This window comes from Syngnathus floridae, unplaced genomic scaffold (genome assembly GCF_059516105.1).
Source record: "Syngnathus floridae isolate MCC-2025c unplaced genomic scaffold, RoL_Sflo_1.0 HiC_scaffold_391, whole genome shotgun sequence".
NCBI lineage: Eukaryota > Metazoa > Chordata > Actinopteri > Syngnathiformes > Syngnathidae > Syngnathus > Syngnathus floridae.
The window spans coordinates 1-24,586 of NW_028284326.1; the positions used below are offsets into that span (position 1 = coordinate 1).

At 48.1% G+C, this 24,586-nt stretch overlaps 1 protein-coding gene across 2 annotated transcripts; it reads right to left on the minus strand.

Moving 5' to 3' along the window:
• Window positions 1-2,240: 2,240 nt before the first annotated feature.
• LOC148377091 (uncharacterized) lies at window positions 2,241-24,124 on the minus strand. 2 transcript variants are annotated; one of them, XM_088368331.1, is made up of 81 exons: window positions 23,915-24,124; window positions 23,736-23,848; window positions 23,419-23,540; window positions 23,286-23,348; window positions 23,049-23,204; window positions 22,886-22,968; window positions 22,308-22,425; window positions 22,184-22,228; window positions 21,945-22,112; window positions 21,576-21,686; window positions 21,397-21,507; window positions 20,989-21,197; window positions 20,805-20,917; window positions 20,498-20,619; window positions 20,363-20,425; window positions 20,134-20,289; window positions 19,933-20,021; window positions 19,486-19,606; window positions 19,377-19,412; window positions 19,131-19,298; window positions 18,846-18,965; window positions 18,657-18,767; window positions 18,555-18,587; window positions 17,997-18,217; window positions 17,774-17,886; window positions 17,480-17,601; window positions 17,359-17,421; window positions 17,129-17,284; window positions 16,966-17,048; window positions 16,386-16,500; window positions 16,256-16,306; window positions 16,017-16,184; window positions 15,633-15,743; window positions 15,454-15,564; window positions 15,136-15,344; window positions 14,951-15,063; window positions 14,663-14,784; window positions 14,528-14,590; window positions 14,290-14,445; window positions 14,094-14,182; window positions 13,835-13,955; window positions 13,714-13,749; window positions 13,468-13,635; window positions 13,130-13,249; window positions 12,942-13,052; window positions 12,840-12,872; window positions 10,967-11,187; window positions 10,744-10,856; window positions 10,449-10,570; window positions 10,328-10,390; window positions 10,046-10,201; window positions 9,888-9,964; window positions 9,299-9,413; window positions 9,169-9,219; window positions 8,930-9,097; window positions 8,631-8,741; window positions 8,452-8,562; window positions 8,134-8,342; window positions 7,949-8,061; window positions 7,661-7,782; window positions 7,526-7,588; window positions 7,288-7,443; window positions 7,092-7,180; window positions 6,833-6,953; window positions 6,712-6,747; window positions 6,466-6,633; window positions 6,084-6,203; window positions 5,896-6,006; window positions 5,794-5,826; window positions 5,575-5,727; window positions 5,137-5,280; window positions 4,857-4,991; window positions 4,630-4,790; window positions 4,425-4,548; window positions 4,290-4,344; window positions 4,147-4,213; window positions 3,949-4,082; window positions 3,835-3,878; window positions 3,584-3,757; window positions 3,320-3,474; window positions 2,241-3,251 (listed from the first exon to the last, which is right to left on the minus strand). In XM_088368331.1, the coding sequence occupies exons 1-81, from the start codon at window positions 24,059-24,061 to the stop codon at window positions 3,144-3,146; spliced, it is 9,336 nt and encodes a 3,111-aa protein (XP_088224457.1). In that variant the 5' UTR covers window positions 24,062-24,124; the 3' UTR covers window positions 2,241-3,143. The 2 variants fall into 2 exon arrangements, with proteins under 2 accessions (XP_088224457.1, XP_088224455.1); XM_088368329.1 differs by having other exon boundaries at window positions 10,449-10,573.
• Between the last annotated feature and the right edge of the window lie 462 nt (window positions 24,125-24,586).

Sequence of the window (24,586 nt, forward strand, 5' to 3'; positions counted from 1 at the left end):
ATTAGTCAAAATCTGAAATAGAACAGAGTGTTCACGTAAAACTGCCTGAAATGAAAAAAATGAATCTTTATATTGTCATGTTTGTGTGTATATTGGACAGACCTTTACGAGCTCTGGCGTTGATTATCCTGAATGCTCACTTTTAATCGATCACATGAAGTATGCATGCTTGTGTTCCTCTAACAGTACTGTAAGGATTTTCATATATGTTTATCAAATGACATTTGTACATCAACAAACAAATACATTGTCTTTTAATGTTAACAAACAATATTTTCTTCATGCTCTCGCTACTGATTGCTCCTCATTTGATATTTTATCTTTAATTGTATCAGTTGCATTCCAGTTGTCATGGATACCACATCATGCATGATGTGCCCAAGCAGAGCTCTACTAAGCCACATCGCAAGTGTGTGCAGGCACATGTGACAAACGTGTTTGACCGAATTCCCCTTTGAATGTGTGCCTCTGTGTTCCTCTGTGTGCTGATCCCAAGCCATGGTTAAAATATGACTGACCTGTTGCCGTGGAGACATGAAAACTGTTGACACTGTTCTATTTTAATATAGAAAGAATTATGCCATTGTTTATGTCACCTTGTAGTGCATACTCATTTAATATTCACATAAAGTCTAATATTTTTACACATGTTCCTGTTTTATAGTGTAAGAAGGGTCTCCTGCACCTGGTCTGATCACCTATCAATTACAGGGCACATACAGACACATAATGCCATGAAAAAGCATTTGCCCTCTTTCAAATTCTTTTTTCCGGCATAATTTCATCATATAGTTGGATTTTTTTTTTTTTTTTGTGGGGGTGGAACAACGGAAATGTATTTCAGGTCATTTTAATGTAAAGTATTAATTTGAAAATTGAATAAATTCAAGTTGCAATACCACTCATATTCATTTGTTAATCTTTTGATGTGATTGAAGACTTGATCCAATTTGTAAAATACTTTTATTAAACAAGGGTGCATAAAAACAAATGTGAAAAACAACAAAACGCGAGGATGTGCAGAAGGTTAGACAGATCGACAAAAGGATAGCGTAAGGCGTTACCACAAGACAAACAATTCAAAGAGTCACATGTACTTACGGTGGCAAGAAGAAGAAGAAGAAGAAGAAGAAGAAACAAAATCCATAAGCGCACAGAACATACAAAAGTCATCACTCAGTACATGAGAGAAGTGAGTTCAAAAACAACAATGCACATAGAAAAGAGCAATGCAAACATTCTGCACCAGCACATTGCTGAAACTGCCCTCAAGGAGCTGCTGATTGGAAAAAGGTGCCTGGTGTGTAGGCCAGGCAATTCCCATGCCCGCCTCGCTCAGACACTCCCACCACATTTACCCAGTTCGAAATGCCCACAAATCCAAGATGGAGACGATGTGGAACCCGGTACCTTTGCCCACTTCCAGCCCATATAAGACCATGTGGGCTAACATGTACAGGTGTGCCCCTAGTGGAACTCGGGAGCGAAACCAGATGAAACCCATCCTTCCTTTGGTACCCAGGAAACACTCCTTCACCACACTTGGGGCACAACTGGACATAAAGAATTGAGGGTTAGATGAAATCACAGCTCTACTTAGTGGACAAACAGTGTAAGCACACTAGCTTGTAGACAAAAAGAATATTCATCCTGATTTGGGCTGATATGGGATATTCTGAAAAGAGCTAGTATATAAGGCTAATTTAGTCGGCAGAATGATAATCGGTTGGGCCCCGTTCTGAACTGGTATAATGACAAAAGCCTCCACGGCATTTGGTCAAGTGACCGTTTTTCACAACCCTGCAACCAGCCCTTGATGTCTCAAATGTACTGTAAAACAATACTGTGTGTGTTTTTGTCAGTGCCAGAAGGAACCAATTTTATGATTTTCTTGTTTTTTCTTTTTCCTAGAGGCCACGGGAATACAAATGTTTCCAAGTTGTGTGAATAGGTGCTTGTTGAGTATTTGTTTTGTTAAACAGCCTCTGATGTCAGAGTGTTTCAAATATGTAGGACTATTTTCAAATTCTACCTATTTCATCTGATTTGTTAACAGTCCCAGACAGGGGTGCACAAGTGTTTAATTCAACCAAATTTAATTCAACCCAATTCATTGAGAGATCATCTAAAATATTTGCCTTTTGTTTTTAAATTTAGCGAGAATTTGTGTTCGGGGTAAAGTGAACAGTTTAGCTGGCATGGTTTGAATCAGTCAAAAAATGTAGAAAAAAAAACCCGAATCGTAATCAGTTTCTTTTATTTTGAAATTAAGAAAAATCAAATGACTGTGAAAACCAACATTTTTCTGACAGCAGTGATTAAGTCACTTCTGCAATCAGTAATCAAAAATCCAATAATACATGAATTGTAGATTTTGTAACATACCGTAGAAACAACAACAGTGAAAAACACAATTTTTCTGACAGCAGCGATCGAGTAAAAAACTGCCATCAGTTATCAAAAATGCTGATGGAAAATACTGAATTAGTCTACAATTGCAGACATCATTGGCAGTAACATAGCTCACTGTTGATTCACAATTCATTATTTGTAATCATAAAATATAATTTTTTTTTTTTAACCAGAATTAAACAAAAGGCTGTCGAGTCGGGCACCCTTTTCTAAGGGCGATTACGACAAGACAACACAACACGACATGAATATAAAACGAAACAAAGAACAATACCAGTAACCGACTTTGGACTTTCATTCCAGCTCCAAGAGTATTCTTGCCTGTCACGTTCTTACGATTGGGCTCTTTAAAAGCACTGAGACTTCTGTACAATGTGTATTGTTCTTTCAGTGAGTAACTCTTTACGAAAAGGCAGTCAAAGTTGTCAAGCGTGCAAAAAAAAGAAAAGACAAAGTAGACCAAGTAGAGTCGAGTGTTAGTGAACATAGCATGCTTGTTCACATTTCATCAGGACACGACATCTAGTTGGCTAATAACAGCGAAGCTAAATGCAGCTACTGTATGAATTACAAAGGTATGCAGAGGTGTTCAGATTGCAATTTTGATACTATTTATAGTTACTGAGTAGAGTAGGAAAGGGATTAAAAGTTGCTCTTCTTCTTTGATGACTTCCTTGGGGCGCACCGTTGTAGATTTTCTCCACGGGCATCCTGCTGTTGGCAGGCGGACTCTACTGTGCCACCTGTGGCTTCGATGAGGTCTTTGGAAAGTGCACTTTGGGCATCTTGCACATGAAGCTGTTCACTTGGGCGCAAGACATTAGCTTCCATTTTCCAGTCTGAAAGAAAACCATCAGTTTCAGTGGAACGCAAAGGTATTCTTCCAAATGCTCAACGGAGCACCCACCTGCCATAACTGAGCCACGCAGTGCTTGCCGAGGCCGACACGCTGGTAGGGTTCTCCTGCGGCCCAGTGGGTGAAGGTCACCTTGTGGCGGTCCGACCACACAAACATGCCGGGAAGCACCAGGTCATTCAGTCCGGTCCACATATCGCTGGTTTCTGCGGAGGACGGATGAGAACAAAGCTCTCATCTGGTTCTCAGATATTCCACCCATCCGGTCGTTCTACAGAGATTGTTAATTAATCAATCAATCGTTGGGATACGTACCAAACTCTGAGGCACTTTTAACCCACGCCTGCTCCACTTTGGAGCAAATGGACATCAGTTCGGCACCAAAACCACGGCAGACCCGTTGAGCATCATCCCAGTTCTTGACGTCTTCAAAGAATTTGTAGCAGAAACCCGCAAACTCCTCCCAGTCAGGTGCCGAGCATCTGGGCTCTGCAGGCGAGACATCGTGTGAGTTTTCCTTGTCATCAACAGTTGACGTGACATAAAGAAACATTTTTTGAACTCACCTCCATCTGCAAACGTATAAGAATCACCCAGCGGGTCGTCCGAACTGCAAATAGTAAAGTGATAATTAGCTGGTGGCTCTTTATGGGACTTTTCCGTGAAAGTTGGTCACTCACAGTCTGGAGATGATCCCGTTCCCAGTGGAGCCCATGTAGACTGGCTGTTTGGGAGCTCGCATCACAATACAATCTCCTCCGATGTCGTTCTGAATGACGCCAGCGTGAATAGCAGCCGCGCAGATGTGCGAGTCCTGCATTTACACAAAGTTGCAGTCACAGACAAGAACTCGACTGGTGGGTGAGGTAATCATGTACCTTTGAGTAGACCAATGTTCCAGAGACAAAGTGTTTGTCTTTGGCACACCCAGGTGGACAGTAGAACCTGCAGAAGACACACATGTTGTGAAATTGACGACAGGCGGTCATCGTCATGAAACATTGTGTCAAGTGTGACTCACGTCATCGAATCGGTGAAGTGGAGGCTGTTGAACTGTCTGGCACAGGTCATCGCATCTGTCGGACATAAGGCGGGATCATCGCGTGTTTTGGCCTTGTTGTTTTCGGCAAGCAAAGCAGTAGATTGTGTTGCTCACCGTCATGCGCGCATCCCAAGATGTCAAAGCGGAGGCCAAATTCTGGACGACTCTCCAGCGGCAGGATGCGGACATACTTAGCAAATGCCGGCGTCTCAAGCAGATGAGTTCCACCACCGATGAACTACAAATAGGATGTTTGCTTGTTTGTTGTGACAATTTTGGAGGGTGAGGTTGAGGTCGACTCGATTGTCCCTGCACTCACCTTCCCGCCTGGGTGTTTTGTCCATTTCCTCCGATTAACGCTCACCTTCATCTCAAGTTGGATGTCCCAGGAGCGAGTATTATCGCTATCACACCCCTGGGTCACGATCCCCGTCACCTTTCTCATGTAACCGAGGTTCACCTGGATCCAGCTGCCGACGGCTGGAGGGGACAAGACATTAGAACGCTCAGGAGACCACAGTGCCAAGCTGTCATTTTTCTGCGTACGATCTTTTGACGGCTTCCAGCAGGACTCTCCATTGAGGCGGGCTTTTTCTGGGGTGGCGTCTTCCATCGAGGAGGAGGCTTGGAAGAGAGAGTCTGCGAGGCTCCCGTCCGCAATGCCCAGACTGTCAAGACATACTGAGGACAGCCAAAAGTCATTTTCATTTGGAACAGATGCTTCAAGGCCAATTAAAATACAAATCTCGCCATCTATCCTCTTGTGGGACTCCTTGCATTATTTCTTGGGATTGCAGAGCAGAAGATCACGAGACGCAAAGCCCACCTTTGTGTTCACAGCTATAGACCATCTCCAGATATTTGGAGGTGGCAGGGCAGGAATCGTCCTCCAAAAGCTCAATGCGGCATTTTTGCTGGCCGTTGCACATTTTCCTGTAGCGAGGGAGGATGCCTTCCACTCCGCAATACTCTGCAAGTTACAACACACCACTGAGTCTGAGTGGGCCTGATGAGCATTGATGCACCTGAATGAGTTCAGCAAGACAAAGTCGAACAAAACTAGCACGTTTCTGCATATAGACTCATTCCGGCGTCTGAGCGGTTTGTAAGCTTTGGTTCATTTTCATTACGTTCGACAGCATGCCAAAGTTCTTTGGAGACTTCCAGGAGGAGACCAAGCAAAACATTACTGAATGAGCCTTCAGAGGTAGGTGGATAAATGCCTTAATTGGCGGCATCAAAATGGTGGCTTCTCAGGTCTTACCGTCGTCGTATGAGTCGCTGTCCAGCAAGCAAATGTCGTCACTCCGCCGACCGTAAAAGGCGGACTGGATGCTGATGCGACCTTGCTTCTGACCCTCACTCTCACATACAAGGTCAGCAGAATGGTTGTTGCAGACAAGGATCTCCTTCAAGCCTGAAAAAGCATTGTCAGGTCATTTTTGCCTAGGATTGTTTGAAGCCACTGTTTAAGACGACTTACCGTCATGAGGCTGGGGAGGTTTTGGCGTGTTTCCTGCGAGAAAACAGCCAAAGATGTGAATCAGCACATTGTGAGAATCGTCTGAGCGTCGTCACGTCTTACCTCTTTTCTTGCAGATATAGCCCCTCTTCTTCCTGCAATCATCAAACTTCCAGCGGCCGTTGCTTGTGAGTAAGGAAAGACAGGAAGCGCCAGAGAGGTCACCGGGGTCATCTGGAAGGAGACCACAGATGCTCAGCTCCGTTCCTCCGCAACATCGGAGACAAACATTGGTTAGGTTTTTGACCCACCTCCGTCCATGACCACGTAACGAAACGGGGATCCGTCAGTCCATTCGCTGCCGTCTTTCGTGATGTTGTTGTTGGCGCCCAACCACAGAGAGGGAGAGCTCGGCAGAAAAGTGTACAGACCTTTGGAGGTGAATGGTAAAATGTGCAACAAGAGTTTGAAACATTCTCGTTGGCGCTCTGCTCGCAGGGGGGAGCAAAGATAGACCAACTGCTCATTGGTGGCCACGCTGTACCGATGAAGAGGCACGTGATTTGAAATAAATGTTAAATGCGTAAATGTTAAAGGTGGTCAGCGGAAACAAACACAGGTGACGTCTGGAGCCCCGCCCGTGTTGGGGGATTTGAACACCTCTGATTGCGACCGGACAGACAGACAGCCTACTTTGTATGAAGGCCTGTTCGCGTGAGTCGGCGATGCTGAGCAGGTTGCCTCCGCGGCGGAGGCAGTCGTCTCGCGCCTTCTGCCACGTCTTGGTGGGTCTGCGTTGGATCAGGTAGCAGAAGTCGTCGGAGGATCGGTCCGGCCACCAGCCGCACTTTGCACTCCAGCCTGCAAGCGAGACTCAAGTCATTTGAGGGCAAACCGGTGACAAGAGACCACGTGTCGACTGCTGGGTGGGACGCCCACCTGCCGGCGGAGGAAGAACAAACTCTTGGACCTTGGCTGCAAGGAAAAGAGAGGAGTCATTAGCACTCTTAGATAGAGGGAGCACATGGAAGTGCAAGGTGAGTGCTCTTCATTTTCGGACCTTTTTTACAAATGAATGGCCGAATATTGGTGCAGGGCCAGTCCTCAACTTGTCCAGTTGGCGACAGTGCACAGCAATCACCACGTCCTGTCGGCCCGTTTGGCACCCACGCAATGTTGCCCTGCGGACGACACGCCGAACATGACTTTGCCGCATTTGGTGTAACTTGCGTGTTTGGTGGAACCTTTGCCCTCCGATATGACACCTTCATTCAGGGCAAATGACAACGTTTGTAGACTGCTCTAAATGTTTCATTTACTGTAGGCGTTGCGTCGCTCCACTCAAAGTTGTTCTTGTTCTTCTTGAGTCCCACCCAAGCTTGCAATCCTCCTACATCTGGCGCATGAGCTTGAAGATATCAGAGAAGCGAGGAAATTTAGCACAAGAAGAGCATTCAAATTTTGTGAAGTGCTAGATGACGATTGCTGGTATCGGCAGTTGGTCTTGGCGCTCACCGGCCAAGAATTGGCTATCAACCAGTGATTGGACGCTGGCCAGGTGACCGTTCCATTCTCTGCAGAACTTCTCGGCTGCCTCCCAAGTTCGCTTCATCCCTTCAAAGTGATAGCAAGAGTCCCTGTACAGGAAGTCGCCAGTGCCGCAGTAGGAAGCTGAAGCCACCAAAAAAACATGGATTACAAATCCACAACAAGACGTTGCAGGTGTGGAAAAAAAAGCCTCGCTGCCACTCACTCTCCACTCGATTGTAGCCGAATGCGTAGTCTTTGTAGGAACACAGCCGTCCGTCCGGGCAGGCTGCAGGGGGACGACGTGATTGCAAGTTTTTCTCCTTTGAGCGTTAACGTCACAACGGACGGGCAGACTTACCGTCGAGCGGCCGCTCGCACATGTACGCCAATGAGGATCCGCACGAGCCATGTCTCCACTTTCCAGGCTGACTCTCTACGTGCACACCTTGGTTGACGTACGCGCAGGATTCATTGTTGGAGCTGTTGAAAAAGGTCGGGAAAAAGGAGACACACATGCGACAAACGTGCCAATTTGGAGGCTTTTCCTCCTTTCTCATCAATACTCTCAAAATTCGCAGATGGGATCCATAATCTCGCTGTGTGTTCCGCCTGACACCAAAAGGACGCAAAGAGGTGACCTTCTTACCTTCTATCTTGACGCGAGTCCCAGTTGGCGTAGGTCGGCGTCACGCCGGTGTCGGACAAAGACAGTCTTTTTTCTCCTGCTTCAAAAAACTGACACCAGGCCACGTCGCAGTTCTGCCGAAACCAATCGCAGGTGACGGTTAGGTACCAGTGGAAAGTCAACGTATTCTACCGCTTTCGTCTCACCAGATTGGAACGTCCGATCCAGAACGGCTTGTCGCCCATTTGCTCCTTCACAAAGCTTTCCTCGTGTGTCGAGGTGATGGAGACCAGGTCGCCGCCCTCCCAGACGCAGTCGTAACGAGCCCCCAGCCAACCGTTGGTGGTCTCCATCTTCTTGTAGCAGTTGGAGCCAAAGCGTCGCCACCCTTTGGTCCTTTCACATGTCTGAACGACTGAGGAGACATTTGGGGATTACGCACTCAGTTTCAGGCAAATGCGTCATCTGCATCGACTCACATGAGACAAAAAATTGTGGAGAATTGGCCGAGCATCTCGTCTTACCTCTTCTCTTGCAGACGTAGCCGCGCTTCTTCTCGCAATCGACAACCTCTATGCCGCCCTTGCCACTGAGTAAGGAGTTGCATCGTCGGCCGGGGGGGTCACCAGGGTTACCTGGAGGGAGACCACAGATGCTCAGCGCTCCTTTGTTCCTTCATACATCGGCCAGGTTTTAGACCCACCTGCGCCCAAAAGGACGGAACTCGGTGAGGATTCGTCAGACTGCTTGCTGCCAACTTCAACAATGATGTCGCTGGCGTCCAACCACAAAGAGGAACCGCTTGGCAGAAGCCCTTTGGGTCAAAGGTGAATACAGAACAGAAGGTTGACTGACGCATCTTACAGAGGCAAGTGCAAAATGCTTAACTAAAACAAAGTGTGGGTGAAGTCTGGGTTGGTGGGGGTCACAAGCTTATTTTTGGTCTTTTCTTTGGAATGACAGAAACTCGGCAAAAAGCGCAGCAGACTGTAGACGGCCTACCTCGTATGAAGGTATGTTCGTTCGAGTCGGTGATGGCGAGCAGGTTGCCTCTGAGGCGGGTGCACTTGTCTCGCGCCTCCTTCCAGGTCTTGTTGGCCATGTCGTGGATCAAGTAGCACAAGTCGTTGGCGGGGTTCTCCCGCCACCAGCCGCACTTTGCACTCTTGCCTGCAAGCGAGACTCAAGTCACTTGAGGCCAAACAAGATTCTGCAAGTGGGCTGCAGGCTGGGACGCCCACCTGATGCTGATGCCGACGCCGGAAGAAGCGGAAGAGAAGCTCTGGCCTTGCCTGCAAGGATGCGAGAGGGGTCAAATATGAGAGAGCAATGAGAAGACAAAGGGCAAATGGGAGGTTGTGACTTTCTGACCTTTTTGACAGATGGATGGACGAAGGCCAGTACAGCCCTCAAGCTGAATTTCTCCATTCTCATTCAATTTTGCGCAGTCATCTGAATTTTGAATGAGGTTCTTTGTGACGTTGTCCTGCAGAGGATACAGCGTGTTTGGTGTTGCAATTGCTCAGATGGCTTCCCGCGAAATTTCCTTCAAAGGCACCTCACTGGTTCAAATCTGTTTTTCTTCTTAACATTCTCATCATTTCCGGAACCAATAGAAATTGTTGCGATACTCCAACCTGAGTTTCAGATTGAAGCTTTCCAAACCCTAAACTGTTAATTTTTATTCTGAAAAACGTTTTCCTGTGAAATGCATGGTGAAATCTTATTGTTTTTTTTTCTCTTATATATCACAATTCTAAGCCATCAAACTAAAGGACATTTTTGACTTCTTGTAACAAATTCAAATCTATTTAACAGGAAGACCATTCTTGTCAGATTTCTCCTCTCTATTGAATCAACTGTGCTCTACTAAAATGACAGTTTTTAATGTTTTGCTTTCCAACATGACAGCTTCATGAGTGACAATTTTTTAGACCTGCGTTGCAAATGTGTCACTTACTGTAGATGATCCGTCGAACCACTCAAATGTTCTTTTCTTGAGTCCCAGCCAAGGTTGAGATCCTTCTCGCACGTGAGCTTGAGGAAAGCAGAACGAGCAATTGTGACGATGTCGAGAAAACATGGCGGGACGATTGGTCAGTTTGTCTTGGCGCTCACCAGCCAAAAATTGTCTGTCGACCGGTGAGGGGATGCTGGCCAAGAGACCTCTCTTTTCCTTGCAGAAATCTTCAGCCGCTTGCCAAGTTTTAGGCGTCCCCTCAAAGTGATAACAAGAGTCCTTGTACAGGAACTCGTTAGAGTCACAGTAGGAAGCTGAAAGCCAAAATAAACTCATTAGAAAACCACAACGAGACGGAGTAGGTGTAAAACGAAAAAGCAACTCATTAGGAAACGACAACGAGAGGCTGCGGGTGTCAGAAGAAGCGTCGCTCCACTCACTCTCCACTCGACTGTAAGTGTAACCCAAGTCTTTGTAGGAACACGGCCATCCATCTGGGCAGTCTGCAGAAAGATGACATGGTTGCACTTTTCTCCTTTCACGTCAAACGTGCAGACTTACCGTCGGGCGACCGCTCGCACATGTACGCCAATGAGGATCTGCACGAGCCACGTCTCCACTTGCTAGGCTGACTGTCTCCGTGCACACCTTGGTTGACGTACACGCAGGATTCATCGTCGGAGCTGCTGAGAAAAGTCGGAAAAAGCGAGACACATCCGACAAACGTGCCAATTTGGAGGTTTTGCCCTTTTTTTCTGATGAAAACTCACCCCCAAAAGCATTTTTTTAGAAAGCAATTTGAAAATATCACCGTGCATCCCACCTGACCCAGGATGCAAAGAGGTGATCTTCTTACCTCTGGTCTTGACGCGGGTCCCAGTTGGCGTAGGTCGGCGTCACACTGGTGTAGGACCAAGTCACACTCTTTTCGCCCGCTTTAAAAAACTGACACCAGGTCTCGTTGCAGTTCTGCAGAGTCCAAACTCATTGTCAATGGTGTACCGATAGTGAGCCAACAGCCACTTGCTCGCGGTTCCATCTCAACTACCAGTCGCCAGCCAACAGCAGCCTGCACTTACCAGATTGGAGAGTCCGATCCAGAACGGTTTGTTGCCCATTTGCTCCATCACAAACATTTCCTCGTCTTCAGAGGTGATGGAGACAAGGTCGCCGCCCTCCCAGAGGCAGTTGTGACGAGCCCCCAGCCAACCGTTCGGGGTCTCCATCTTCTTGTAACAGTTTGAGCCGTGAGGACTCCATCCGTTGACTGTGTCACATGTTGGCTCATGATGGGTTAAAGCTGAAGAAACATCAAAATTCCCATGGTCATTTTCCAACCTTTGGTAAAAAGAACTAATTCAGCAAACAAGCAAGAATGCACGCCACCTAATTCAGCCAAATTGCGTCACCTGCATGACTGACAATCCACAATTGACACGACTTACAAAGGACTTGGGCATTTAGGGCTATTAGCCTAAAATAATAGAGTCACAAAAAAAATCAACAAGGCACATTTTTAAACGTGACATTCATTAACCAGCTTCAGGATGCTGAATGATTTCATGGACTGTTGCACATGTCAAAAAACGGAGGAAATTCAGTCCACTTCTGTCATTCTGCCCCTCGGACAGAGAAAAATGTGTTGTTGGTGGTGTTTTTTTTTTTGCTCATGTGCAGCCCACAGGATGGCGCTACAGGTCAAGAGTCCACATTCAACTTTTTTTATTTTCATTCATCACCAAAATATACGTTTGCAATCTATGCAAAGGAAGACGTCTTTTTTAATACAGCTACAGAACAATTGGAGCTCCCTTTTTTTTTTTTCCAGGTAGTTACACAAGAAAGAGCTCATGCCCAGTTGTACATTTGTAACGCATCACTATTCCATCAGCGCAATGGGCTAGCTCGTCAACATTTAAGAGGAAAAAAAAAACATTGAAAAAAAACTGGCTGAAATTATGCTCTCATTTGTTTTTGCTTTTGGCAAAATCTCAGTGGGGAAAATGCACTACATGCAGCGTATGGGGCGCTGCAACAAAAGGACCTCCAAAGCGACAGGAAAAAAGTTACTTTGAATTGCTATTTTATGCATTTATTTAACAGCTGTCTGTTCACGTGTGATCATTAACAGAGGCGCTGCACTGATAGGCGCCCCGCTGCTCTGTGCCCCTCACCTCCGCCCACACACACGCAGAGGCGCTCCAAAGCAACGGAGCCTTCTCGAGCATGCGAGTATTTTCTAAAGAATTCAGGTGATGCTTTGCACATTTTATCTTGTACAAGTAAATGTTGTCGAATAGAACAATTCCATTTTGTAAATGAGTAGGACTGTACACTTGACCATCAACCCCCGCATCCCTGGTTGTCATAAGGCCACCCCAGCTGATGCAGGGCCCCCCTCGGCCACCCCGATGAAAAAGTGCATTCAACTCAGGACATTGGCAAACATATTCTTCTTAAACAACATCCAAAATATTGGGCCATTAAAATCACCTTTGATCACTCGTGTCAAATGAGCAGGGTTACTCCCCAAAGCACAGGTGGTTCTAGACGGTTTCACCCAGGGGGGTGTCTCCAGAAGAAGGTTGGAGGTTATACACACCCCCACCCCACACACACACACACACACACACACACACACACACACACACACACACACACACACACACATTTCTGCATTCCCTGCATGTCACATTTTTCTGCATCGCGCATAAATATATTTACATAATACATATCTTAATGCAATTTTCAACTCGGGCTGCTACACATGATTATTTAGCGAATAGAATAGTCACCAATGGTATGGTCACTATACTGCGAGCTGATCTTGCATAACCCTCATTAGCTTACAGGCTGAATTCTTTACGCTATGAAAGTAAAGTAAAAATAAAGACAAGCATCGTCATGTCATTTTTGTTTTGCATCGTTTGAAGTCACCGTTCAGAGACTTACCATGAAGAGGCTGCTGAGGCTTTGCCGGGATTCCTGGTAGACAAAAGCCAAAGACACGAGTCAGCATGCTGTGAGAATCCACTGAGCGTCGCCACGTCTTACCTCTTTTCTTGCAGATGTAGCCCCTTTTCTTCCTGCAATCGGCAAACTTCCAGCGGCCGTTGCTTGTTAGTAAGGAAAGACAGGATGCTCCAAAGAGGTCACCGGGGTCATCTGTAAGGAGACGACAGATGCTCAGTTCCATTCCTCCGCAACATCGCAGGCAAACATCAATTGGGTTTTGGACACACCTCTGTCCATGAACATGTAACCGAACGGGGATCCGTCAGTCCACTCGCTGCCGTCTTTCATGATCTTGTTGTTGGCCCCCAACCACAGAGAGGGGGCGCTCGACAGCGAAGTGTACAGACCTTTGGAGGTAAATGGTAAAATGTGTTTGAAACATTCTCGTTGGCGCTCTGCTCGCTGATGGCTCGCTGACTGCTCATTGGTGGAACGCACTATCGTATATTCCAGTATATTAGCGGTTGTCCAAGGAAACCAAATGCATGCATGTGAGGTCTGGAGCTCTGCCCATGTTGGGGGAATTCAACAGCCCTGATTGCGACCGGACAGACAGACAGCCTACTTTGTATGAAGGCCTGTTCGCGTGAGTCGGCAATGCTGAGCAGGTCGCCTCCGCGGCGGAGGCAGTCGTCTCGCGCCTTCTGCCACGTCTTGGTGGGCCTGTGCTGGATCAGGTAGCAGAAGTCGTCGGAGGATCGGTCCGGCCACCAGCCGCACTTTGCACTCCAGCCTGCAAGCGAGACTCAAGTCATTTGAGGGCAAACCGGTGACAAGAGACCACGTGTCGACTGCTGGGTGGGACGCCCACCTGCCGGCGGAGGAAGAACAAACTCTTGGACCTTGGCTGCAAGGAAAAGAGAGGAGTCATTAGCACTCTTAGATAGAGGGAGCACATGGAAGTGCAAGGTGAGTGCTCTTCATTTTCGGACCTTTTTTACAAATGAATGGCCGAATATTGGTGCAGGGCCAGTCCTCAACTTGTCCAGTTGGCGACAGTGCACAGCAATCACCACGTCCTGTCGGCCCGTTTGGCACCCACGCAATGTTGCCCTGCGGACGACACGCCGAACATGACTTTGCCGCATTTGGTGTAACTTGCGTGTTTGGTGGAACCTTTGCCCTCCGATATGACACCTTCATTCAGGGCAAATGACAACGTTTGTAGACTGCTCTAAATGTTTCATTTACTGTAGGCGTTGCGTCGCTCCACTCAAAGTTGTTCTTGTTCTTCTTGAGTCCCACCCAAGCTTGCAATCCTCCTACATCTGGCGCATGAGCTTGAAGATATCAGAGAAGCGAGGAAATTTAGCACAAGAAGAGCATTCAAATTTTGTGAAGTGCTAGATGACGATTGCTGGTATCGGCAGTTGGTCTTGGCGCTCACCGGCCAAGAATTGGCTATCAACCAGTGATTGGACGCTGGCCAGGTGACCGTTCCATTCTCTGCAGAACTTCTCGGCTGCCTCCCAAGTTCGCTTCATCCCTTCAAAGTGATAGCAAGAGTCCCTGTACAGGAAGTCGCCAGTGCCGCAGTAGGAAGCTGAAGCCACCAAAAAAACATGGATTACAAATCCACAACAAGACGTTGCAGGTGTGGAAAAAAAAGCCTCGCTGCCACTCACTCTCCACTCGATTGTAGCCGAATGCGTAGTCTTTGTAGGAACACAGCCGTCCGTCCGGGCAGGCTGCAGGGGGACGACGTGATTGCAAGTTTTTCTCCTTTGAGCGTTAACGTCACAACGGACGGGCAGACTTACCGTCGAGCGGCCGCTCGCACATGTACGCCAATGAGGATCCGCACGAGCCATGTCTCCACTTTCCAGGCTGACTCTCTACGTGCACACCTTGGTTGACGTACGCGCAGGATTCATTGTTGGAGCTGTTGAAAAAGGTCGGGAAAAAGGAGACACACATGCGACAAACGTGCCAATTTGGAGGCTTTTCCTCCTTTCTCATCAATACTCTCAAAATTCGCAGATGGGATCCATAATCTCGCTGTGTGTTCCGCCTGACAACAAAAGGACGCAAAGAGGTGACCTTCTTACCTTCTATCTTGACGCGAGTCCCAGTTGGCGTAGGTCGGCGTCACGCCGGTGTCGGACAAAGACAGTCTTTTTTCTCCTGCTTCAAAAAACTGACACCAGGCCACGTCGCAGTTCTGCCGAAACCAATCGCAGGTGACGGTTAGGTACCAGTGGAAAGTCAACGTATTCTACCGCTTTCGTCTCACCAGATTGGAACGTCCGATCCAGAACGGCTTGTCGCCCATTTGCTCCTTCACAAAGCTTTCCTCGTGTGTCGAGGTGATGGAGACCAGGTCGCCGCCCTCCCAGACGCAGTCGTAACGAGCCCCCAGCCAACCGTTGGTGGTCTCCATCTTCTTGTAGCAGTTGGAGCCAAAGCGTCGCCACCCTTTGGTCCTTTCACATGTCTGAACGACTGAGGAGACATTTGGGGATTACGCACTCAGTTTCAGGCAAATGCGTCATCTGCATCGACTCACATGAGACAAAAAATTGTGGAGAATTGGCCGAGCATCTCGTCTTACCTCTTCTCTTGCAGACGTAGCCGCGCTTCTTCTCGCAATCGACAACCTCTATGCCGCCCTTGCCACTGAGTAAGGAGTTGCATCGTCGGCCGGGGGGGTCACCAGGGTTACCTGGAGGGAGACCACAGATGCTCAGCGCTCCTTTGTTCCTTCATACATCGGCCAGGTTTTAGACCCACCTGCGCCCAAAAGGACGGAACTCGGTGAGGATTCGTCAGACTGCTTGCTGCCAACTTCAACAATGATGTCGCTGGCGTCCAACCACAAAGAGGAACCGCTTGGCAGAAGCCCTTTGGGTCAAAGGTGAATACAGAACAGAAGGTTGACTGACGCATCTTACAGAGGCAAGTGCAAAATGCTTAACTAAAACAAAGTGTGGGTGACGTCTGGGTTGGGTCCGAGTTGGTGGGGGTCACAAGCTTATTTTTGGTCTTTTCTTTGGAATGACAGAAACTCGACAAAATGTTGACGTGAGTCGGTGGTCTCTCGATTTGACTTGCATGGATTCTTTCATCAAGCACGTCAGCCGCGCCAAAAAGCGCAGCAGACTGTGGACGGCCTACCTCGTATGAAGGTATGTTCGTTCGAGTCGGTGATGGCGAGCAGGTTGCCTCTGAGGCGGGTGCACTCGTCTCGCGCCTCCTTCCAGGTCTTGGTGTGCTTGGAGTTGATTAGGTAGCACAAGTCGTTGGCGGGGTTCTCCCGCCACCAGCCGCACTTTGCACTCTTGCCTGCAAGCAAGACTCAAGTCACTTGAGGGCAAACGAGATTCTGCATGTGGGCTGCAGGGTGGGACGCCCACCTGATGCTGATGCTGACGCCGGAAGAAGCAGAAGAGAAGCTCTGGCCTTGCCTGCAAGGAGGCGAGAGGGGTCAAATATGAGAGAGCAATGAGAAGACAAAGGGCAAATGGGAGGTTGTGACTTTCTGACCTTTTTGACAGATGGATGGACGAAGGCCAGTACAACCCTCAAGCTGAATTTCTCCATTCTCATTCAATTTTGCGCAGTCATCTGAATTTTGAGTAAGGTTCTTTGTGACGTTGTCCTGCAGAGGATACAGCGTGTTTGGCGTTGCAATTGCTCAGATGGCTTCCCGCAAAATTTCCTTCAAAGTCACCTCACTGGTTCAAATCTGTTTTTCTTCTCACCATTCTCATCATTTCCGGAACCAATAGAAATTGTTGCGATATTCCAACCTGAGTTTCAGATTGAAGCTTTCCAAACCCTAAACTGTTAATTTTTATTCTGAAAAACGTTTTCCTGTGAAATGCATGGTGAAATCTTATTGGTTTTTTTTCTCTTATATATCACAATTCTAAGCCATCAAACTAAAGGACTTCTTGTAACAAATTCAAATCTATTTAACAGGAAGACCATTCTTGTCAGATTTCTCCTCTCTATTGAATCAACTGCGGTCTACTAAAACGACACTTTTTAATGTTTTGCTTTCCAACATGACAGCTTCATAAGTGACCATTTTTTAGACCCGCGTTGCAAACGTGTCACTTACTGTAGATGATCCGTCGAGCCACTCAAATTTGGCTGAGCTTTTCTTGAGTCCCAGCCAAGGTTGAAATCCTTTTCGCACGTGAGCTTGAGGAAAGCAGAACGAGCACTTGTGACGATGTTGTGAAACATGGCGGGACGATTGGTCAGTTTGTCTTGACGCTCACCAGCCAAAAATCGTCTGTCGACCGGTGAGTGGACGCTGGCCAAGAGACCTCCCTTTTCCTTGCAGAAATCTTCAGCCGCTTGCCAAGTTCCATTCCTCCCTTCAAAATGGTAACAAGAGTCCTTGTACAGGAACTCGCCAGAGTCGCAGTAGGAAGCTGAAAGCCAAAAGAAACTAATTAGGAAACCACGAGATGGCGCTGGTGTCAAAAGAAGCGTCGCTGCCACTCACTCTCCACTCGACTGTAAGTGTAACCCAAGTCTTTGTAGGAACACGGCCATCCGTCCGGGCAGTCTGCAGAAAGACGACATGGTTGCACTTTTCTCCTTTCACGTCAAACGTGCAGACTTACCGTCGGGCGACCGCTCGCACATGTACGCCAATGAGGATCTGCACGAGCCACGTCTCCACTTGCTAGGCTGACTGTCTCCGTGCACACCTTGGTTGACGTACGCGCAGGATTCATCATCGGAGCTGTTGAGAAAAGTCGGAAAAAGCGAGACACATCCGACAAACGTGCCAATTTGGAGGTTTTGCCCTTTTTTTCTGATGAAAACTCAGCCCCAAAAGCAATTTTTAGAAAGCAATTTGAAAATATCACCGTGCATCCCACCTGACCCAGGATGCAAAGAGGTGATCTTCTTACCTCTGGTCTTGACGCGGGTCCCAGTTGGCGTAGGTCGGCGTCACACTGGTGTAGGACCAAGTCACACTCTTTTCGCCCGCTTTAAAAAACTGACACCAGGTCTCGTTGCAGTTCTGCAGAGTCCAAACTCATTGTCAATGGTGTACCGATAGTGAGCCAACAGCCACTTGCTCGCGGTTCCATCTCAACTACCAGTCGCCAGCCAACAGCAGCCTGCACTTACCAGATTGGAGAGTCCGATCCAGAACGGTTTGTTGCCCATTTGCTCCATCACAAACATTTCCTCGTCTTCAGAGGTGATGGAGACAAGGTCGCCGCCCTCCCAGAGGCAGTTGTGACGAGCCCCCAGCCAACCGTTCGGGGTCTCCATCTTCTTGTAACAGTTTGAGCCGTGAGGACTCCATCCGTTGACTGTGTCACATGTTGGCTCATGATGGGTTAAAGCTGATGAAACATCAAAGTTCCCATGGTCATTTTTCAACCTTTGATGAAAACCAGATTTCTGCATTCCCTTCACGTCACATTTTTCTGCATCGCGCATAAATATATTTATATAATACATATCTAAGTGAAATTTTCAACTCGGGCTGCTACAGATGATTATTTAGCGAATAGAATAGTCACCCATGGTATAGTCACTATATTGCGAGCTGATCTTGCATAACCCTCATTCGCTTACAGCCTGAATTCTTTACGCTATGAAAGTAAAGTAAAAATAAAGACAAGCATCGTCATGTCATTTTTGTTTTGCATCGTTTGAAGTCACCGTTCAGAGACTTACCAATAAGAGGCTGCTGAGGCTTTGCCGGGATTCCTGGAAGACAAAAGCCAAAGACACGAGTCAGCACGTTGCGAGAATCCACTGAGCGTCGCCACGTCTTACCTCTTTTCTTGCAGATGTAGCCTCTTTTCTTGCGGCAATCGTCAAACTTCCAGCGGCCGTTTCTTGTGAGTAAGGAAAGACAGGATGCACCAGAGAGGTCACCGGGGTCATCTGGAAGGAGACGACAGATGCTCAGCTCCATTCCTCCGCAACATCGCAGGCAAACATCGGTTGGGTTTCGGGACACACCTCTGTCCATGAACATGTAACCGAACGGGGATCCGTCAGTCCACTCGCTGCCGTCTTTCGTGATGTCGTTGTTGACGCCCAACCACAGAGAGGGAGCGCTCGACAGAGAAGTGTACAGACCTTTGGAGGTAAATGGTAAAATGAGTTTGAAACATTCTCGTTGGCGCTCTGCTCGCTGATGGCTCGCTGACTGCTCATTGCATGCATGTGAGGTCTGGAGCTCTGCCCATGTTGGGGGAATTCAACAGCCCTGACGGCAACCTGACGGACGGACGGACAGCCTACCTTGTATGACTGTCTGTTCATTTGAGTCGGCGATGCTGAGCAGGTCGCCTCCTCGGAGGAGGCAGTCGTCTCGCGCCTTCTGCCACGTCTTGGTGGGCTTGTGCTGGATCAGGTAGCAGAAGTCGTCGGAGGATCGGTCCAGCCACCAACCGCACTTTGCACTCCAGCCTGCAAGCGAGAGTCAAGTCACCTGAGGGCAAACCGCTAACAAGAGACCACATGTCGACTGCCGGGTGGGGCGCCCACCTGCCGGCGGAGGAAGAACAAACTCTTGGACCATAGCTGCAAGAAAGGAAGAGGGATGGTTATGAGAGAGCATATAAAAGTGCAAGATGATTGGTCGTCATTTTCTGACCTTTTCTACAGATGAATGGCTGACTTTTGGTGCAGGGCCAATCCTCAAGTTGACCAGTCGGCGACAAGGCAGAGCAGCCACCACGCCTTTTCGGCCCGTTTGGCACCCACACAATGTTGCCCTGCCGACGACACGCCAGGTGTGACTTTGGTGCGTTTGGGCTCGCTTCCCACCGCATTTCCTCCAAAATGATGAGTCCTTTTTTCCTCCCACTGATCGATATTTTCTCAACCCTTTCCTACAGTATGACTTGAATTCATTTGACAATTTTCTTCCAGTTAATGCTTCAGCTGATTAATACCTTCAATGTTTATCTCTTTTTGTAACATGGTGATCATTCTTGCCAAAGTCTAACTTTCATTGTTCTGTAGAATTTGGCTTCCGATATGACACCTTCAGTCTGAGCAAATGACAACTTTGGTAGACTGCTCTAAACGTTCCCCTTACCGTAGGTGTTGCGTCGCTCCACTCAAAGTTGTCCTTGTTCTTCTTGAGTCCCACCCAGGATTGCACTCCTCCTGCATATGGCGCGTGAGCTTGAGGATATCAAAGGAAGGAAGGAAATTTAGCACAAGAAGAGCATCGTGTCAGACATTGTGACGCGCTAGGGGACGATAGCTGGCATCGGCAGTTTGTCTTGAAGCTCACCAGCCAAGAATTGGCCCTCAACCAGTGAGTGGACGCTGGCCAGGTGACCGTTCCATTCTCTGCAGAACACCTCGGCAGCCTCCCAAGTTCGCTTCATCCCCTCAAAGTGAAAGCAAGAGTCCCTGTACAGGAAGTCGCCAGTGTCGCAGGAGGAAGCTAAAGCCGCCAAGAAACATAGATTACAGAAGCACAACGGCAGGTGTGGAAAAGAAGCGTCACTGCCACTCACTCTCCACTCGACTGTAGCTGAATCCGTAGTCTTTGTAGGAACACAGCCGTCCTAACGGGCAGGCTGCAGGGGGACGACGTGATTGCATTTTTTTTCTCCTTTCAGCGTCAACATCAATAGAACGTGCAGACTTACCGTCGAGCGGCCGCTCGCACATGTACGCCAATGAGGATCCGCACGAGCCATGTCTCCATTTTCCAGGCTGACTATCTACGTGCACACCTTGGCGGACGTACGTGCAAGATTCATCGTTGGAGCTGTCGGCAAAAAGCGTGAGAAACGAGACACACATCCGACAGACGGGCTACGTTTTTTTTCTCCATTTTCTGATCAAAAGTATAAAAAGGTGCTTCATGGCATGCTCACACAATTTAAAAAAGGGGTTCCAAAATCTCCCCGTGCATCTTGCCCGACACAGGACCCAAAGAGGTGACCTTCCTACCTTCCGTCTTGACTCGAGGTCCAGTTAGCGTAGGTCGGCGTCATAGCAGTGTCGGACCAAGTCAGCTTCTTTTCTCCCGCTTTAAAAAACTGACACCAGACCTCGTTGCAGTCCTGCCATGGCAAAAACAATACTGGTTGTCACTCAAGTACCAGTAGGAAGCCCACTTGCGCTTCCGTCTCACCAGATTGGAGAGTCCGATCCAGAACGGCTTGTCGCCCATTTGCTCCGTCACAAACTTCTCCTCATCCTCCGAGGTGATGGAGACCAGGTCGCCCCCCTCCCAGACGCAGTCGTAACGAGCCCCCAGCCAACCGTTGGTGGTCTCCATCTTCCTGTAGCAGCTGGAGCCGAAGCCGTGCCACCCATTGGTCATTTCACATGTTTGAATGCCTGAGGGAACATTTTGGGATTACTCTGACGTAATAACGCAACGGTTTTTGTCTTCTTTGCTAGAATAAGTCATTCAGTTTCAGCCAATTGCGTCACCTGCATCACCACTCACATCAGAGCACAAACTTTACAATTGCCACTCTGGTCCTCTCGGCTGATAACGCAAGTTGGGGAGAATCGACCGAGCATCTCGTCTTACCTCTTCTCCTACAGACGTAGCCGCTCTTCTTCTCACAATCGACAACTTCCATGTCGCCCTTGCCATGATGTAAGGAGTTGCAGCGTCGGCCGGGGGGGTCACCAGGGTTACCTTGAAAGAGACCACAGATGCTCAGCGCTCCTTCGTTCCTTCATACATCGGCCAGGTTTTAGACCCACTTGCGCCCAGAAGGACGGAACTCGGTGAGGATTCGTCAGACTGCTTGCTGCCGACTTCAACATTGGTGTCGCTGGCGTCCAACCACAAAGAGGAACCGCTTCCCGGAACCCCTTTGGGTCAAAGGTAAATAGAGAACACAAGGTTGAAGCATCTTACAGATGCGAGTCCAAAACGCTTAACTAAAATGAAGTGATGGTGATGTCTGGGTTGGGTCCTTGTTGGCGGGGGTCACAAGCTTATTTTTGGTCTATCCTTTGGAATGACAGAAACTCGGCAAAATGTTGACGTGAGTCGGTGGTCTCTCGATGGATTCTTTCATTAAGTACTTCAGCTGCGCCAAAAAGCGAAGCAGACCGAGGACGACCTACCGTGTATGAAGTTGTGGTCCTGTAAATCGGTGATGGCGAGCAGGTTGCCTCTGCGGCGGGCGCACTCGTCTCGCGCCTCCTTCCAGGTCAAGTTGGCCGTGTCGTGGATCAGGTAGCAGAAGTCGTTGGCGGGGTTCTCCCGCCACAAGCCGCACTTTGCACTCTTGCCTGCAAATGAGACTCGAGTCACTCGAGGGCAAACAAGATTCTGCGTGCGGGCTGCAGGTTAGGACGCCCACCTGATGCTGACGCCGGAAGAGGCGGAAGAGAAGCTCTGGCCTTGCCTGCAAGGATGTGAGAGGGGTCAAATATGAGAGAGCAATGAGAAGACAAAGGGCAAATGAGAGGTTGTGACTTTCTGACCTTTTTGACAGATGGATGGACGAGTGGCACTAGTACAACTGTCGATCTGAACTTCTCCAGCACGATCCAATTTTGTGCAGGCACCTACATATTTATCACGATGCCACGGGACATCAGCCTGCGGACGACAGTGGACATGACTCGAGCGTTTTTGGTGTTGCAGTTGCTCGGATGGCTTCCCACCACATTCCTTCAAAGTCACTTCATTGATTCAAATCGCTCAACTTCATGTTCACAAGCTCTATCTCACAATAAGAATTGTTGCGATGTTACAACCCCCTTCCAACTTTCTGATTGGAACTAAAAAATGTTTCCCCGTAAAATGAACGGTGCACTTTAATTCTACAAATCATGTCATATTTTTTTCCTTGTAAATTACAATGGTCATTTTTTCACTTGTAACATGACTCAATACAAGTCAAAGTCAAATCTATTTGACAGGAAGACCATTCTTGTCCGATTTTTCCAGTTTCAACCAGCTTTGTTCTGCTGAAATGACACTTTTCAACTTTATCCTTCGAACGTAACAGCTTCATTAGGGCAAAGTGACAACTTTTTAGACCTCCATTGTCACTTACTGTCGCTGATCCGTCGCGCCACTCAAATTTGCCATTGTTCTTCTTGAGTCCCAGCCAAGAATACCATCCTATTCGCCGGTGAGCTTGAGGAAAGCAGAACAAGCACTTGTGGTGAAAAATTGCAGGACGATTGCCGGCATGGTGAATTTGTCTTGGTGCTCACCAGCCAAAAACTGTCCGTCAACCTGTGAGTGCACGCTGGCCAAGAGACCTCCCTTTTCCTTGCAGAAATCTTCAGCCGCTTGCCAAGTTCCATTCCTCCCCTCAAAATGGTAACAGGAGTCCTTGTACAGGAACTCGCCAGAGTCGCAGTAGGAAGCTGAAAGCCAAAAGAAACTAATTAGAAAACCACCACGACAATGCAGTTTGGGTGTAGAAAGAAGCGTCGCTGCCACTCAACTCTCAACTTGACTGTAGGTGTGACCGAAGTCTTTGTAGGAACATGGCCATCCCTCCGGGCAGTCTGCAAAAAGATGGCACGGTTGCGCTTTTCTCCTTTCAGCGTCATCATCGCAACGGACGTGTGGACTTACCGTCGGGCGACCGCTTGCACATGTACGCCAATGAGGATCCGCACGAGCCATGTCTCCACTTTCCAGGCTGACTGTGTATGTGCGCACCTTGGTTGACGTACGCGCAGGATTCATTGTCGGAGCTGTTGAGAAAAGTCGGGAAAAGCGAGACACATCCAACAAACGTGCCAATTTGGAGTTTATTTTCCTCTTTCCCGATGAAAAGAAAACCAAAGCTTTTTTAAACCTCATCACATCTTTTCACATGTTTGGAAAGGGGTTCCAAAATCTCCCCGTGCATCTCGCTTGACACAGGACACAAAGAGGTGTTCTCCTACCTTCCGCCTTGGCTTGAGGCCCAGTTAGCGTAGGTCGGGGTTACACCGGTGTCGGACCAAGTCAGCCCCTTTTCTCCCGCTTTAAAAAACTGACACCAGTCCTTGTCGCAGACCTGCCAAAAACAATACTGGTTGTCACTCGAGCACCAGTAGGAAGCCCACTTGCGCTTTCGCCTCACCAGATTGGAGACTCCGATCCAGAACGGCTTGTCGCCCATTTGCTCCTTCACAAACTTCTCCTCATCCTCTGAAGTGATGGAGACAAGGTCGCCGCCCTCCCAGAGGCAGTCGTGACGAGCCCCCAGCCAACCGTTGGTTGTGTTCATTTTCTTGTAACAGTTTGAGCCGTGAGGACTCCATCCGTTGACTGTGTCACATGCTGCCTCATGATCGGTCGATGCTGATGAAACAGCAAAGTTAGCTTGGTCATTTTTCAACCTTTGGTGGAAATCAGAAATCCAGCAAACAGGCATGAAGTGCATTGCCACCTTTATCAGATCACCAAATGATTCCCGAGCGCGGCACCGCTGCTGCTCACTGCTCCCCTCTCCCCCAGGGGATGGATCAAAATCACACGGGGATGGGTTAAATGCCGAGGACAAATTTCACTGCACCCAGATATGTGTGTGATGATCTTTGGGACTTTAACTTAACTTCAATGATCCATAGTCTTAGTCAAGTTTCACCACACCCAGATGTGTGTGAGACGACGATCATTGGGACTTTTGGGACATTTATATCAGTTTTTGGCAGATTAAGTCACCTGTATAGCTGACAATCCCCAACTGACAAGACTTAGGTGGGCATTTTAGGGCTATTAGTCTGAAAGAATACTGTCCCAAGAGATAAAC